Source organism: Patagioenas fasciata, chromosome 6 (assembly GCF_037038585.1).
Source record: "Patagioenas fasciata isolate bPatFas1 chromosome 6, bPatFas1.hap1, whole genome shotgun sequence".
In the NCBI taxonomy this organism is placed as follows: domain Eukaryota; kingdom Metazoa; phylum Chordata; class Aves; order Columbiformes; family Columbidae; genus Patagioenas; species Patagioenas fasciata.
This window is the reverse complement of record NC_092525.1, coordinates 13,837,849-13,852,674: the sequence shown is the minus strand read 5'-3', so window position 1 is coordinate 13,852,674 and position 14,826 is coordinate 13,837,849. Positions and strand designations below refer to the sequence as shown.

The following is a 14,826-nucleotide window of genomic DNA, read 5'->3' as shown; positions in this document are numbered from 1 at the left end:
ATGATTATAACTGGCCAAAAAGGTGGCTGGGGGTCAGATATTCCCTGTCTCTTCCCATACCAGAGCTAAGGGTCATCAAGTGAAGCTCCCAAGGGCCACACTTGACACATCTGAAGAGGCAGGAAGGTACCACATTGGGCAGTGCAGCCACAGAACGGGTTACCCTGAGGTGTGCTGGCTGTTCATGTGGGACTAGGAGGATGTTGGACACGACAAGTGGATGGTGCCGCATGGGTCCTTCCCACCAGCTTGGGAACCACCTGCTCCAGGCACCTCCCTGGGAGCAGAGGGGCACGGGCAGGATCTCTCCTGCCTCCAGTCATGGCTCATGGTCTTAATGGGCCACCTCGGAGCCCTGACCCTCCAAGCTAATGAAGACATGGACAGGAGACAGATGGCCAGCCCAAGTGGTGGCATGTCCCCTCCTTGGGAGGCTTGGCTAGAGTCCAGAGAGCAGTGTGGTGACACGTGGGGACACGGCAGCTGGACACGCACGGGAGCACCCTCACCATCCCCTCCTGCTGCACAGCGAGGGAAAAGTCAGGGCCAGAGATGAAAGTATCTGTTCTTTTTTCTTTTTGTTTTTAATCTCGGTTGGTTTTGGTTGCTCTTTTGCTCAAAAAAGGCATTTTTTAAAAAATATATTAAACAGATACATTTTACTAAGATGTCTCTTGGCTGGAGCCACCAACAAGAAATGACACTCCCCAAATAAATAGGCTTAAAAAAACCCCTCCCAAACAAAACAGATAAATAAATACATAAATAAAACTTTTTTTTTTTTCTTTTTCTTTCTTTCTTTTGTTCTAGGTTTCTTTTCTTTCTGTAAGGAGTTGCAGCCCAGAGCTCTCTGCCAGTGTCTGTGATGGCAGCTGCCATGGGGCAGGTGCCAGGTCCTTCCCATGTGATGGGTGACGATGCTTCATACCGCAGCAGATGCCAGATGCTCATGGAGATGCCCCAGAGGGGATCTGCAGGGTCCTGGGGACCCCCCGGTGCCATGTGCAGGAAGGATCGCAGGGGATATGAAAGCAAAGGCACCGGTAGAAACCTCTTGAAAAGACTACAAAAGTTGGGGTGCTGAGGAGGCCACCCCTGGAGGAACCTCATGGTGGATTGAGCATCTGCTGCAATGTGGCCAGCAGCTGCCACATCCATCCTCGGCCTTCAGCACTGGAGCTGGAGCTCGAGCAAAAGCCATGGTGGCATCATTCCTGCGCTCAGAGCCGGTCTGCGCCGCACAAGCCATCCCTTCACTGTGGTATCGCATCCTCCATCCCCCCGAGCCCTGCATCTCTTTGGCCGGTTGCTGGGTGTACCATGGAAGCACACGGTTGGCACTAAGGTAAGGCCTTGATTTAATATTTTTAGGGTCATTATTTCCCCCCTCTCTCCCCGGGGAGTCCTTTGTCCTGGCCCCCTCACTCCAAGACCTGAGCAGCCCCGGCCGTTAGCTGCACAGCTTGCCCGTCTCCTGCTCTACCGAATTGGGCAGCTTGGCGTTGAAGGCTCTCAAGGAGGACTGGATCCTCGCCACCTCGTTGTTGGCCAACTTGAGCCTGTGGCGGAGCAAGCAAGTGAAGAGGTCAAGGCGGGTTTTGCCAGGGGGTGACAACCTGTTAACACGGTCCCTGATCTCCAAGAGCTGGAGCATGGCTGAGTCCTGGGAGCCCTGGGTGTAGGGATAGTCCAGCTGAAGGATCAGGTCACGGATAGCATCTGGTTCGAAGGGCAGACTGTAGCCAAAGACTTGCAAGCTGTTGATTTTCATGTAACCCAGGTTCTTGGAGGGATCTGACATCTCCAAGGGTTCATAGTAGATTGTCTCATTGGAACTGTCATCCAGAGACTTGATGCGGCTCCGCAAGTAGACATGGACTGTTTCAAAGAAGGTCTTGTACTTGTTGCCCAAGGTGAGTGTCCAGTTTTGGCACTGGGCAGAGGCATCTACATTAGTCCTTTCCCAGTCTGGGAAGCTGCCCTCGTTGACGGGCATGAACCAACTCTCTGAGTGGCTTCCCCCGAAGGGGTTGACATAGATCGCCATGACAGGCTCCAGCGTGCTGTTCTTGGTGAGGCAGATCTGCAGGGAGAGGGCCAACATCACGTGAACCAGCCCGGGCTTGTACTTGTTGCTCTTCAAGGTCAAGAGCATGCGTTTCCTCCAGGAAGGGTCAAACCAGCTCCCCAGGCGCATGTCATTGCTGATGAAGATGGAGTGCACCTCGATGCGGCTGTCCCGTTTCTGCAGGAGGTACTTGAGCTCCAAGTCCTGCAGGTCTGTCTCCAATCCCAGGTAGTGCTCCAGCGAGTCGGCCACCTCAGGCCGGCAGAAGCCCTGGGTGAGGACGTAGCCATGGTTGCAGGTCCCGCAGCGGGTGCTGTTGTCCTCGGCACAGCTGGCGCAGGCTGCTCCGTCGCCCAAGGCACACGGGATGGGGCCCTGGCAGGAGGGCTGGTCGGAGGGACACGTGCAACTGTGGCTTTCTTCCAGGAAGGTCCCAGGCACAGTGGCCTCGCTGCAGTACAGGAGAGACTGTGCGCGGCTCCACCAGTAAGGGAGGGACCTGTTGGAGAAGAGACACGAGAGGAGAGATGCTTACATGGCATCTTTTGGGGCGTGACCAACTTGATGGGGACAGACTTTTTATCAGGGCCTGTTGCGACAGGACAAGGGGTGAAGGTTTTAAACTAAAAGAGGGGAGAGCCAGGCCAGACATGAGGAAGAAGTTGTTTGCACTGAGGGTGGTGAAACACTGTCCCAGGTTGCCCAGAGAGGTGGTGGATGCCCCATCCCTGGAGACATCCCAGGCCAGGCTGGACAGGGCTCTGAGCAACCTGAGCTGGTGAAGATGTCCCTGCTCATGGCAGGGGTTGGACTGAATGAGCTTTGAAGATCTTTTTCAACCCAAACCTTTCTATGATTCTATGGAAGAGCTGCCCACCTTGTGTTCATTTTTCTGCACTGCTGGTGGCCCCCCATGAACCGAGACCCATTGTCCACCTCCAGGCTTGGACCCAACCTCTCAGGGCCGCATCCCAGGGCTCCCCAGCTCCCTGCTTATCCCTGGGCATCCCTCCAGCAAGGTGGGAGCTCCTCCAGTCCCAGCCAAGGGGCCATGGGCCTGAGCCCCCCCTCAGGGCTCTGAGCAGTGTCCGCGGGGTGGGTCGGGGATGCCGTGGCACGTACCTCTCCTTCGGCAGTTTGAAGCGAGGTTGCCGGTGGCAGCGTTTGCTGAGGTTGAAGAGCCGCCGGATGAGTCGGTGGGTTTTCCTGGAGAGTAGCTTCAGGCTGGTGCCCAGCTGCTGGTAGCGATGCTGGATGTCCAGGTCCATGGCCCAGAAGTGGGAGATGGCCGTCTTGTTCAGGAAACGGTCCCCGGGAAGCCTCTTCACCAGGGCCTGAAACTCCTCTGCAGGGGGAGAGATGGGGTCGGCAGACCCAGGAGAGCAAGTGGTGAAGGTAGGGCTGGACCCAACCTCCTTCCACCCAGGCTCTCAGGTCTTCATGGTGAGATGAAGTGGTGAGCCACACCACCCAGCCAGGGCTGTTCCCAAAGGAGGGCTTGCAGGGAATGAGATGCTTGGTGTGGGGTCTCACCTGACTCCTCGAACTGATTGTGGTGGCTCTCCCAGGCTCTCCAGAGCTGGGCCAGGCTGTTCTCCAGTGCCTGGACGTCGGGCTCGGGGCAGTTGCAGCGGGGGAAGGCGGGCTGGCAGCGGCAGCGGCAGTCGCTGCGGCGGCACACCAGCTCCCCAGCCGAGCCGCAGGCGATGTAGCTGAGGGCGGCCGCCACGAACCTCTCCCGCAGGTAGGAGGGGAGCACCGTCTGCAGCCCTGAGAGCGGGAGGCAGCCCCGAGAACATCAGGGCGCGTGTGGAACCTCTCGAAAACATCACCCGGGCGAGGAGGGAGCAAGCCTTCCTTCTCCCCGAGCTTCCACCCTTGCATGATTTTCATATCAATTTGCTCTGGAGCCACTTGTCTGGGCTCTGCATCGATCTTGGCTCCTCTTGGCAGCCGAGCAACAACCTCATCCTGCCCAGCTTTGATTATTTTCATCCCTCTTTCCTCCCCAGCCCTTAAATTAAAAGCAGCATCTGGAGCCAGCATCCTCCGCTGCGGTCCCCCCAGCATCCCGTGGTGGCACTCGGCCATCACCATGTCCCCACCAGCCTGGTCCTACCTTGGAGCTGCACTTTGTTCTCAGGGCTCTGCACCAGGACGGAGCTCACTGAGTCCAGATTGTCGTAGTTGCTGCAACCGAGTGGCCCCGTCCGTGTTTCGGTCACCTGGGGGAAGACCCATGGGTGGTCAGGGACATGGAGGGGACCCAGGGCATGTGCCACCCCCCCAAACTGCTGCAGATAACCCCTGACCAGGCTCGCCGTGCCCCACTCCCTGTAGCAAGAGGATGCTTGGAGAGGAGAACTAATTGCCTGCTAATTGGCTTGTTGACAGGCGGCAGCCCTGCCTGCAGCCCGCTGAAAAATGTGCCTTCATTAGCGTGCCCAATTTCCCAGAAATAACACGGATGTGCTTAACTTTGCCTGCTGTCCCCCTCTGCCCCGCCTCCCCAGGTTGTGATGCTGCTTTAGGGTCTCAGCCAGCTTTGGGGGGCCACTGGTATGGCCAGGGGTCCCTGTCCCCCTCTCTGCCCTCGCCTACCTTGATGGCGGCCGTGGCGATCTGGATGTGGTGGAGCCGGCGCAGGGTGCTCTCCCGGTCGATGAAGTAGGAGGCTGCCAGCTGGTGCAGGGTCTCCAGCGAGACCCCCGAGCTGTTCCCAGCTCCCCCGGCCGGCTCTGCCCTCCGGCTGAGCTTGCGCTTGTCCACAAAAATGGTCAGGGACTCCTCTCCTGGGGAGGGGGGACACATGATGCTTTTGGGGGGCTGCTGGGCTCCCCCATTCCCCTTGCTGGCTGTATTTGTCCTGCGGTGTTTATTTTCTCGCCCCCATCACTCACCTCCCAGCGTGGCAGCCAGCAAGAAGTGAGTCCCATATTTTTTGATGAGGCTGTCGGTGATCTGCTGGGGGCTGGGCCGGCGTCCCAGCAGGCGAATGTTGCGGATGAATTCGGGAGCCAGGGGAAGGGGCAGGCTGAAGAAGTCTTTCCTCTCCAAGGCCAAATTATTCACCTTCCAGCGAGCAAACTCTCTACGGGAGAATAGCGGTGTTGGGGAGAGGGTTCAAAGCCAGTCCCGCTGTGCTACATGCACACTGTCCCCTCTGCTTTCCCCACCTTCCACCTTGGGACAGGGGATGGTGGCAAAACTTCCACTGGGACCATCCCGACCTCCCTATTGCCACAGCAGAGATGAAGGACCAAATGCTATAGATCCAGCCTACACCATCGATGGTGATTATGAGCTACAAGCAGTGGAGATGCCTGACGTTAATAAATCAAGCATCTCCATCAGGCATTAATCCCTACCCAGGGCAGAGCCAGAGCCCTTTCCAGCTTCCTGGGCTGGATGTGCCTAATCCATCCTCCATCCCCAACACCGCGTTCCTACAAATCTTGGTGAAAATCTGACATCTGGGGGTTTCATGATTTTAAGTATTGGCAGTTTTTTGTGGGAAGCTGGAGGCGTTGGGATGTGGTAAGGTATGTGGTGGGTCCCCGCATACACAAACAGCGGCTGGCTTCAGCCTCATCTTCATCATTTTGCTCTAATTAAAACCAGGCAGCAGATTTCAAGCAGTTTAGTTGGGGCTGGTTGGGAAAGGAGGAACAAGACGAGGAGGGAGAGCTGGATGAGGGGCTTGGTGGGTGCTGGGTGGCCTCCCATCATGATTTTTGGGGCCAAAAGGTGGGATGTTGAGGCCAGAAGCAGAGCTGAGGGTGAGGGAGGGGAGGCTACATGGGGCTAGGGGGCCAGCCGTGCACCCCACCCCATCCCACAAGCAAAGTGAGCCCCAAAGGCAGGTTCTCTGCCTTGGAGGAGGCACAAGCCAGCTGCCGTCCCTCCGGCTGCTCCTTCCTGTCCCACCACCGTCACCAGCAGTGTCCCTAGAGGACATGGGTCCCTCAGCATGGCAGCATCAGTGTGTAGGAAAGCGGGGAGAGGAGCTCTCTGGGGGTGCTGGGCTTTGCTCACTGCTGGAACCCCCTGGGGCTTCGCATCAGCGAGGAGAGGAAGGGAAAAGGGCTCATTAGCAGGAGGCAACAGCCTCAATTAGTGCTGGGAGGCAATGGAGTGTGTTTCCCACGCTGGCTGTCATGGGGTGGCCCTTTGCTGGGGTTGTTGGACCCCGCTGCTGCTGAGCTTGGTTCTCCACCAGCAAGAAACCCCCACCAGCATTGTCTCCCATGCATGTAGCATCCTGCTGCCATGGTCTGTGGGGTGACGGCACTGGGGACGTGCCAGGGGTCAGTCAGGGTGGCTTTTCATGAGCCCCCGCAGCATCCCGGCCCCTGACAGCTGTCAGTCCAGGCAGGGTCAGTAATTCAGTGCAGAGAGGTCTTTGCGCATGGCAGAGGGACAAAGGAGCATCCCTCTGTGCCTCCCACCGTAGAGGCTGATCCCATCTCAACCTGCGCAACCAAATCACTCCCGACTTGGGGCAAACCCTGCCCGAAGCCCATCCCAGCCATGCCATGGCATCCTGGGGGGCTGCTGTTACATTCTGCAGGAAAGCAGCATCTTGCAGACACCCACCTCTCCCACGCGGTGTGATTAAAGTGGGTCCATCTCCACTCCGCTGTGACCTCTATAGCCCCCTACAGCACATGGCATCCAAGGCATCTCACCTGTAGATCCTGTACCTGGTGGTGAAACCCTGCCGGTAGCGCTCCACAAAATCCACGTACTCCTGGGCTCGGTAGAAGGGTCCCCGGTCAGTGAGGAGCCAGTCGAGGGGTGCCCGGCCAGAGGAAGAGGAGGACAAGGAGGAGGAGGAAGGGGTGGCGGGGGCGGCATGCTGCTGGGCCACCGTGCCGCCCCCCCCGCTGGCCAGCCCCCAGCGGCAGCACGTGCTCAGGGCCAGGAGGGCCAGCGGCCACGGGAGCATCGGCGAGGGCCCGTCAGCGCGCGGGAGGTCCTGCCGCCCCATCCTGCTGCTGCCCGGCTGGCTTCTTCATTCTCTCACCCCACAGCGACCCTTCAGGACAGCCCTGCCCTGCAACGGCAACAAGCCAAGAGGGGAGGACAATTGCGTGAGGTTCAACAAGACCAAGTGCTGGGTCCTGCACTTGGGTCACAACAGCTCCAGACAACACTACAGCCTTGGGGAAGAGCACCTGAAAAGCTGCCCCATGGAGAAGGACAGTTGGTGACAGCAGCTGAACATAAGCCATCATGTGCCCAGGTGGTCAAAAGGCCACCAGCATCCTGGCTGGTACCAGCCCTGGTGTGGTCAGCAGGTCCAGGGCAGTGACCGTCCCCTCTGCTGGGCGCTGGGGAGGCCAAACCTTGAAATCCTGGTGTCAGTTTTGGGCCCCTCATGCCAAGAAAGCCCTTGAGGTGCTGGAGCAAGTTGAGAGGAGGGAACGGAGCTGGGGAAGCGGCTGGAGCACAAGTGTGATGGGAGCGGCTGAGGTACCTGGGGGGTTCAGCCTGGACAACAGGAGCTGAGGGGAGACCTTCTGATCTCTGAACTGCCTGGAAGGAGCTTGGAGCCAAGGGGGTCGGGCTCTGCTTCCAAGGAACAAGCACCAGGACCATAGGAAACAGCCTCAATTGCACCAGGGGAGGTTTAGACTGGATATAAGGAAACATTTCTTCCTGGAAAGGGCTGTTGGGCATTGGAACAGGCTGCCCAGGACAGTGGTGGAGTCACCATCCCTAGAGGGGTTGAACAGACACATGGATGAGGTTCTTAGGGACATGGTTTAGCGCCAGTGTTGGGTTAACAGTTGGACTTGATGACCTTGAGGGTCTCTTCTAACCAAAATGATTCTGTGATTCTATGGTTGCAGGGGTGCCAGGTGTGGCCAATTTGGCATGAATATAAACCAGGTGGAACCATAAGCTAAGAGAAGGTGGAGTTTGTTTTGGGGAGGCTGCTGAGGAAGGGAAATCTGTGCTTTGGGGAGAGCCATGTATCCGGTATGGACCAATTGTGCCACAGGTGGTAAGAGTTTATGGGGTTAGGGGTGCTGCCTGCTGCTGAAGTTGAATGAAAACTGGCTAGTGCCTGTCTGAGAAATTTCTTTCTTTTTCTTCATGTTTTTCTCTGCTGAGCATCCGCCTGGTGAGCCAAGCTTGCTGCTACGAGGTGCCTGTGCAGTGGGGATGGTGAATAGCCTCTGTGTCCTGCACTTTGGGCATGTCCATCAGGATCACGTGCAGATTGTTTTAGGGGCCCTAAAAATAATAAGCATAGGGAACTGGAAAAAATAAGCTTCTTTAGATATGGGTTGAGCTGTGTGTGGTTGATGTTGGACTTCCCTTTGCATCCTGCCAGTGGATAGATGGATGGATGTCCACCCCAAGGCTGGCTGGGCTGGTTGCATTGGTGTTTTGAATGCAATTGGCATTTATCTCAAGCCAAGGCTCTTCTCATAACCCAGTGTGGCAATATCTGCAGGAGTAAAGATTGAGCTTTGCTGGGAGCAGCAGCCCCAGGGCCTGAACTGGCAAGTGAAGGTGGGAGATGGGGAGCTGGAGCCAGGGTGAGGTGTCCTGCTGGGCAGCAAGAGCTGTTTGCCTAAAATAGGGACCCCATCACTGCTGTGCTGCCAGAGGAGGTGATTTTTATTCTGGGAAAGTGGCCGGTGAGCCCAGTTGCTCGCCCCTGCTGAGCACACGCCAGCCCTGCGTTCTCCTAAACGGGGCTTTGCTAGATGAATCATCATGCTTTAACATATATTATTATTTTTTAATTTTTTTTCTCCCTCTCTTCTATTTTTAAACCCTTAAGGGTGCACTTTGATTACACTTTCTCAGCTTCTCGCTTAGCCCTTGAGGCTGGGGCCCTGTTAATTTTCAACAAAAGCTGAGATTTTCGCATCATCACATTTTGGGTGCCGGGGCAGCGGGGCGGGCAGGAGCAGCAGGCAGGGTTTTTCTGTTCCCCCCACACTGTTTTTTCACATGTCACCCTTGTTTCTCCCAGGCAGCCACATAACACCTTGGTTGTTGCCTCCTGCTCATGGCATGTGAAGTCCCCCGTGGCCATGATGTGGCCAAATCCTGGCCCAAATGAATAGCCCCCCATGCTGGGGTGGGCAGGGGGTTTGGGACTAGCAGGGTCAGGCTGGTTTCCTCACTCTGCACCACGAGGGTTGGAGGGGGCATCTGTTCCCCCCCAAAACGTGGCAGGATCTGATGCTGGCTGCTCACGGAGCTGCCGCATGTGGGTGATGGCTGAGCAGCACTTCGGCTGCTCCAGAATTCTCCCTGCCTGCAACCAAAGCTGGGCCACGGGGAAGCAGGCAGCCAGGATGCTGTGGCTGTCTGAAGCAGGCAAGCACCTTGCTCTCCTCCCCAGCAATATCTGTGGATGCAATTAAAATCAAGGTGGCCTGGGAACCAAAGGAGTGTGCAACGCTCAGGATTAAACCCTCCTGGCCCCCGGCTGCCTGTGGGTCCTGGGCTGTGCAGGGTGACTCGGGACAAGCTGCTGTGACGAGGAAGACGTGGTGAGAGCCAGAGCCTGGCAGCAAACCCTATGGATGGTTTAGATGCTGACCATGGGCTAAACCCTCTGTGCCAGGGAGGAAAGCAGCACTCCTGTGGTGAGAGCACTCCTTTGAGCACCATTTTTCTAAATCTGGCTTGTGGAAACACTCTGCTTGTAGCATTAAATATGGCTGTGCCAGCAAAAACACCTCTCTTGAACAGGCAGGGTGCTGGGTAGCCCGCCTGTTGCACCACAAACGGGCTCGGCACTGCCCATCTCCTTGGCCTCGGTCCTCGTCTGTGGTGTTTACGTGGCTCCTGACCCCCCAAGCCGAGCTGGGGCTGGGCTAGGGGACAGGGGCTGCTCTCTGGCTGCGCTCCTCTCCCCTCACCCAGGTCTACGCAGCCAAGGAGATGCTTTTCCATGAGTATAATGCTCATGGCTTCATCCATCACCACTTTGCACCACCACAGACTGGTATGGACGGGCTTGCACCAGTCACCTTGCTGCCCTCCCCAGGGTTTTCCTGGCATAAATCATGAGGACATGGAAGTGATTCAAACCATGGAGGGGACTTTTTTTTGGGAAGGGGAACCAGGCAGAGCACTGTCTCTTCTAGCAAACCATCCTGGCTGCTAACAACTTCCCACCCCCATGTGCCTTCCCCAGGAGGGGCTCCCCATGCTGTCCTTCCCCTCCAAACCCCCTCTCCCACCTCCCCTCCCAGCACCACAGCTCAAGGCAAAAAACCTCATCAGGGTGACCATTGTGGGGACAGATATCAGGGATGGAGCCACCTCAGGCTAGATCAGCTAGAAACCACTTCATCCTGCTCTGCCGCCTTCCCTGTGGAGCTTATTCTGAGATTAGTGACTGCAAGTAAGGTGTTTCCTTGTGGTCACGTCATGTTTTACTATAGAGTGATAAAAAATAGTCAGAATTGGGGTATTTCCAACACTTGGCTGGTGCAAATCCAGCGAAGGTCCCCTCCTGGCATGCAAAAGTTTCCAGCCTTGCTAAATGAGCTCTTATTTACACCTGCCTCTTATTTACACCCAGAGTGCTGGCACCTCTGAGCCGGGTGCTTGCCTGGGGACAGGCGCTGACGCACACGAGCGTCCTTGCCAAGAGAGCCTGAGCAGGAACGGGCAGGAAAGCCTGCGCTGGGTCACACCATGAGCTTATCCCCGAGGAGCAGCTTTCCTGCATCGTCACAGGCTAATTTATTTGCTGGTATTGATCAGGGGTTATATAAAATAAGTATATGCAGAAATTGGTGTAGCCCCATACAGTCCTTAGTCCACACAGCTGTATGTGGGGGGCTCTGGTTTTGCTGGGGGCCTGCTGCTGCTCTGCAGGGCTGGGATGATGCTTATCAGGGTGCACCTCTGCCTGCTCACACCAGCATCCCCCCGCAACGCCAGGGAGGGCAAAGCTCTTTGGAAATGAGTAACTCCCTTGACCTTACTACTAGAGCTGGAAATAACTTTCTAATCACTTTTCCTTGATCCAAAAGAATGAAGATTTGATGAGAAGCATCTGACTTTTTCTTTTTTTTTAATTTAGGGTTTTGCATCACAAGAGTTGGAAAACTTCCAGCTTGTTAATGTGTTTTTTTTTTTTTATCCTTCCCCCTTCTATAAAAACCTTTAAAGCAAAGGAAGAAGAGTGCCAATGCAAATATTCTTGGCAAACTTTCCCAGGACTACAACCTCCTTCCTGGCCAAATCTTCCTGATCTTGTTGCAAGCCTCCGTGTCCCCATTGCCTGCAGCAGAACAACCCACTGTCCCTCCAGTGACAGCTGATGCACAGCCCAGACTGCCACTTGTCACGAGCTGCATCTTAAAAATAGCTTGTTGCAATTTCTAGAGCCACCTTCCTACCCTCAAGATGGCAACGGGATTGCTCTGCAGTGGGTGTCCTCATCGAAAATGGCTCGAGAGACTGAGGCAGGATGGTGGGAGATGTGGATGGGGATGCTCGAGTGCCCGGTGAGCTGCAAAAGCCCTTCTCTACTGCTCTCAGAGCTGCTGGTGACAGCAGCAACATCCTGCAGAGTTATGCCGAGGTCCCTGCTTCCTTGCACACCGATGGCATCTCCGGAATCACGTGCTCCACTACTAATCAGGCTGAGTTCGATAATTAAGATGTTAGCTAATTGTCAGGGACATTAACATTGATTTCTGCCCTTTCATGCTGCAGGAGCGGATCTAGAGATACATAAAACTGCAAAGTGTGCACTGGTATCTGCTGGGTGCTGTGGGGGAAGCACAGGACTCCAGACAGACTCTGGCACTACCTCCTGTAAATGCTGAACTTGAGCCCAGACTAAAAGCAGCACCCAGTGTTTGTGCCAGGCAGGGCAATAGCTGTTGGTGGCAGAGCTGTGGGATGTCCCCAGCCATAGGGGGCTGGTCCCTGGGGCACAGCAGAGGCAAAGGCACATCTGTGTGGGAGCAGGGGATGATGGGGGTGGGTCTTAGCAACGGAGTCTCCGTCTCATTAAACATGGGAAACCTTTATCAAATTAAGGCCACTTAGAAGAGTCTGGGCAGAGGCTAAGTGCAGTTTAGTTTCTGAAGTGGATTGAGTCAGCTGAGCCATGCCTATGTGAATTCATGCAGGCACCCCCACACCCCCCAGGACGGACAGACAGACATCCCCAAGGGCTCAATCCTGCTGGATGCTCAGCCTCTTGCTCTGGAGCTACCACCCTCACTTGGGGTTTTGTGGGACCTTGGTACTCGGCCCTGCCTGCACCGCTACCCGTTCTGCCCGGCTCTGTGGTGGTTTGCAAGGTGCTGCAGCTGCCGGGTTCGCATCCGCACGCTCCCAAGGAAGCGCCAGGGCCTCATTGATCTTGCCGGGGTAATTAAGAGAGCGAGCCAGGCACCGCCGGAGCGACAGCAGCACAGTAATCGCTGGCAAAGCGGGCACGGCGGGGTGCTGTCAGCCACCTGGCACCCGGCCTGCGGAGACGCAGCTCCAGGCAGCGAGCACGGGGACAGCCACCTCAGAGTCTGCCATCCCTGCCTGAGCAGCAATGTTAAAGATCACGGTGGTGGCTGTGAACCAGTTGGGCTCCTGCAAACCACCCTCTGTAACCTGTTCAGTCACTATTGCTGAGGGAGTTTAAGTCATTGCCTTCCTGAGACTGGTTTTAAAAGCCTGCAAGACTGGATGACTTGGGTTCTTGTTATTAGCTTTTCTTCACATCCTTAAGAGCAAGACACTTGAAGATGAGAGTAAAGGAAAATAGCAGAAAATCCCAGGACTTGGGGAGCTAAGGATTTGCATAAGACATCAAATGAGATGAAGCCTGGGCTGCCATCAGGGGAGATAGCAGCTGCGTGTAGAGTGTTGCACCAGTGCCATGTGTTCTGCCCTCTGGCTTTGCACACCCGAGACTTTCCCACCCACAGGCAGAAAGCCTCTTAAAAGAGCAATGTGCCAAATACAACTCCCCCAAGTGCAGCGACGGTGGCGGCAGCACCGGATTCCCCCGCCTTGTGCTGAGCTCTCAGCCTGAAGCATCTCTGCAGATGGGTCTCACGGGCCACAGAAGAGCATCCCTGTACTCCAGAGCCACAGAAGAGCATCCCAGCAGCCCAGTCCGAAGAGAGGACAGCTCATTCTTCCACCGACAGACCCTGTACCAACAGGGGTACCAGCCTCATGGAGGAGCTAGAGGCAGTGCAAGGTGAGAATCGCTCCCTCCTGTCCCTTCACACTGGTGACAAGTGTCACAGATGAGCAGTGATGCCTGCTGGTAGCTCAGCCTTAGCAGCACAGAGTAAATAAGGTGGTGGGTGGCAGGAGCTAGGCAGAGGCAGGAGGAGATTTGGGGTGCTGCAGTGGGGTCACCCCACATTCCAGCACCCCACTCCTCCCCGGGTCTAGAAACTGTCGCTGAACCCCCACCCAAGCCGGATCCGCTTGGAAAAAAAAAAAAGTGCAGGGAGCTCCTTGTAACATCTCCGGGGCTTGGTAGGGACCCTCCTGGCTGCTGACAGAGAGGGGACACTGACATCTGCCGGCAGGTCCCAACCAGCCCCGCAGCACCCAGGCTCACCCTGCCCGGCCTTGGGGGACATGGGGGTGCCCCAAAGATGGAGCAGGACAGGGGGGACATCACTGTGCTGAGAGCCGCTGCTCTGGAGCTCGGTGCTTTAAAAATCCGGAGCTTTGTTTCCTACCAAAAAAGAAAAAATATCCGTGTTTAGGGAATGGAATTGAGCCTCGAAGCCGGGGAGCCCTCTCTCCCGGAGGCTGCTGGCACCGGCACCGTCCTGGGAACCGCACGCAGCATTCGAGGTGAGCAAACACCATCCGACGGGTCACCCGCTCCTCGCCTCGGCCCGGAGCTCCGGCAGATGAGCCGGTGGCAGCGGGGCCCTGCGCTGCAGCACGGGGCTTAGGAGACCTCTCCTGTTGATTTATATATGCCCAACAAGCACTTCACGGAGCATTTTCCCCAGTCCCTGCGGTCCCGGGGCAGCTCCCACCGGCATCTCCCTCGCAAGCAACAGCAGGTTTCCAGTATTCTGGGCATCTTTTTTATCCCGTCAGCACCCGGCTCCACCGGGTCGGTCGCAGCCCCCCGTACTCGGGCACCGGAATGGCTCCTGCCCTGAAGGGGCTGATTGCCTCCTCTAGCCTCGTCGTCTCCGAAGCGAGCCCTGAGCAGGGAGACAACTTGACCAAGGTCACCGAGTGAGCCCGGCGGCAGCCGAGCCGCGTCTCCACCGTCGCGCACGGCGGTACCGGGGATCTCCACCGCGCGGTGCCGCGGTTTCCACCGCACTGCTCCTTCTCCGCCATCCCACCCACCGGCGGGGTCCCCACTCCGTCTTATCCTCTCTTTTTACCCCCGATCCCGCAAACTTACCCTAGGGTCGGGCTCAGAGCCGGCGGGGCACCGGCCGCTTCTCCGTCCCGTCCCGTTCCGCTCTGCTCCGCCTCAGCGGCCCCAGGCCCTGCCCCACGGCCGCTCTCTGGCTGCCCCATGGCCAGGCGGGCAGGCGGCCCCCGGCGGCCCCGCCGCCATCCCGTCCCGCTCCGCTCCCGCCGCCACCGCGCTCAGGTCCCGCCGCGCTCCGCGGGTGCCGCCGCCGCCGCCCGATAATATATGCAGAGCCGCCAGCCAATAAAAGGCGCCGTCGGCCTCCATGCGCCTTCCTATTGGTGGCGGCGCGCTGGGCACGGGGCGGGGCGGAGCGGGCACGCGTGGAGCGGCGCGGGGGTCGCGGCCGGGG

The 14,826-nt window shown here is 57.0% G+C and overlaps 1 protein-coding gene across 1 annotated transcript; it reads right to left on the bottom strand.

Moving 5' to 3' along the window:
• Positions 1-644: 644 nt before the first annotated feature.
• Positions 645-14,646, bottom strand: BRINP2 (BMP/retinoic acid inducible neural specific 2). Its single transcript, XM_065842143.2, has 8 exons — positions 14,460-14,646; positions 6,757-7,124; positions 4,969-5,159; positions 4,670-4,860; positions 4,188-4,293; positions 3,602-3,838; positions 3,191-3,413; positions 645-2,567 (listed from the first exon to the last, which is right to left on the bottom strand). The coding sequence occupies exons 2-8, from the start codon at positions 7,056-7,058 to the stop codon at positions 1,451-1,453; spliced, it is 2,367 nt and encodes a 788-aa protein (XP_065698215.2). The 5' UTR covers positions 7,059-7,124; positions 14,460-14,646; the 3' UTR covers positions 645-1,450.
• Positions 14,647-14,826: the final 180 nt, after the last annotated feature.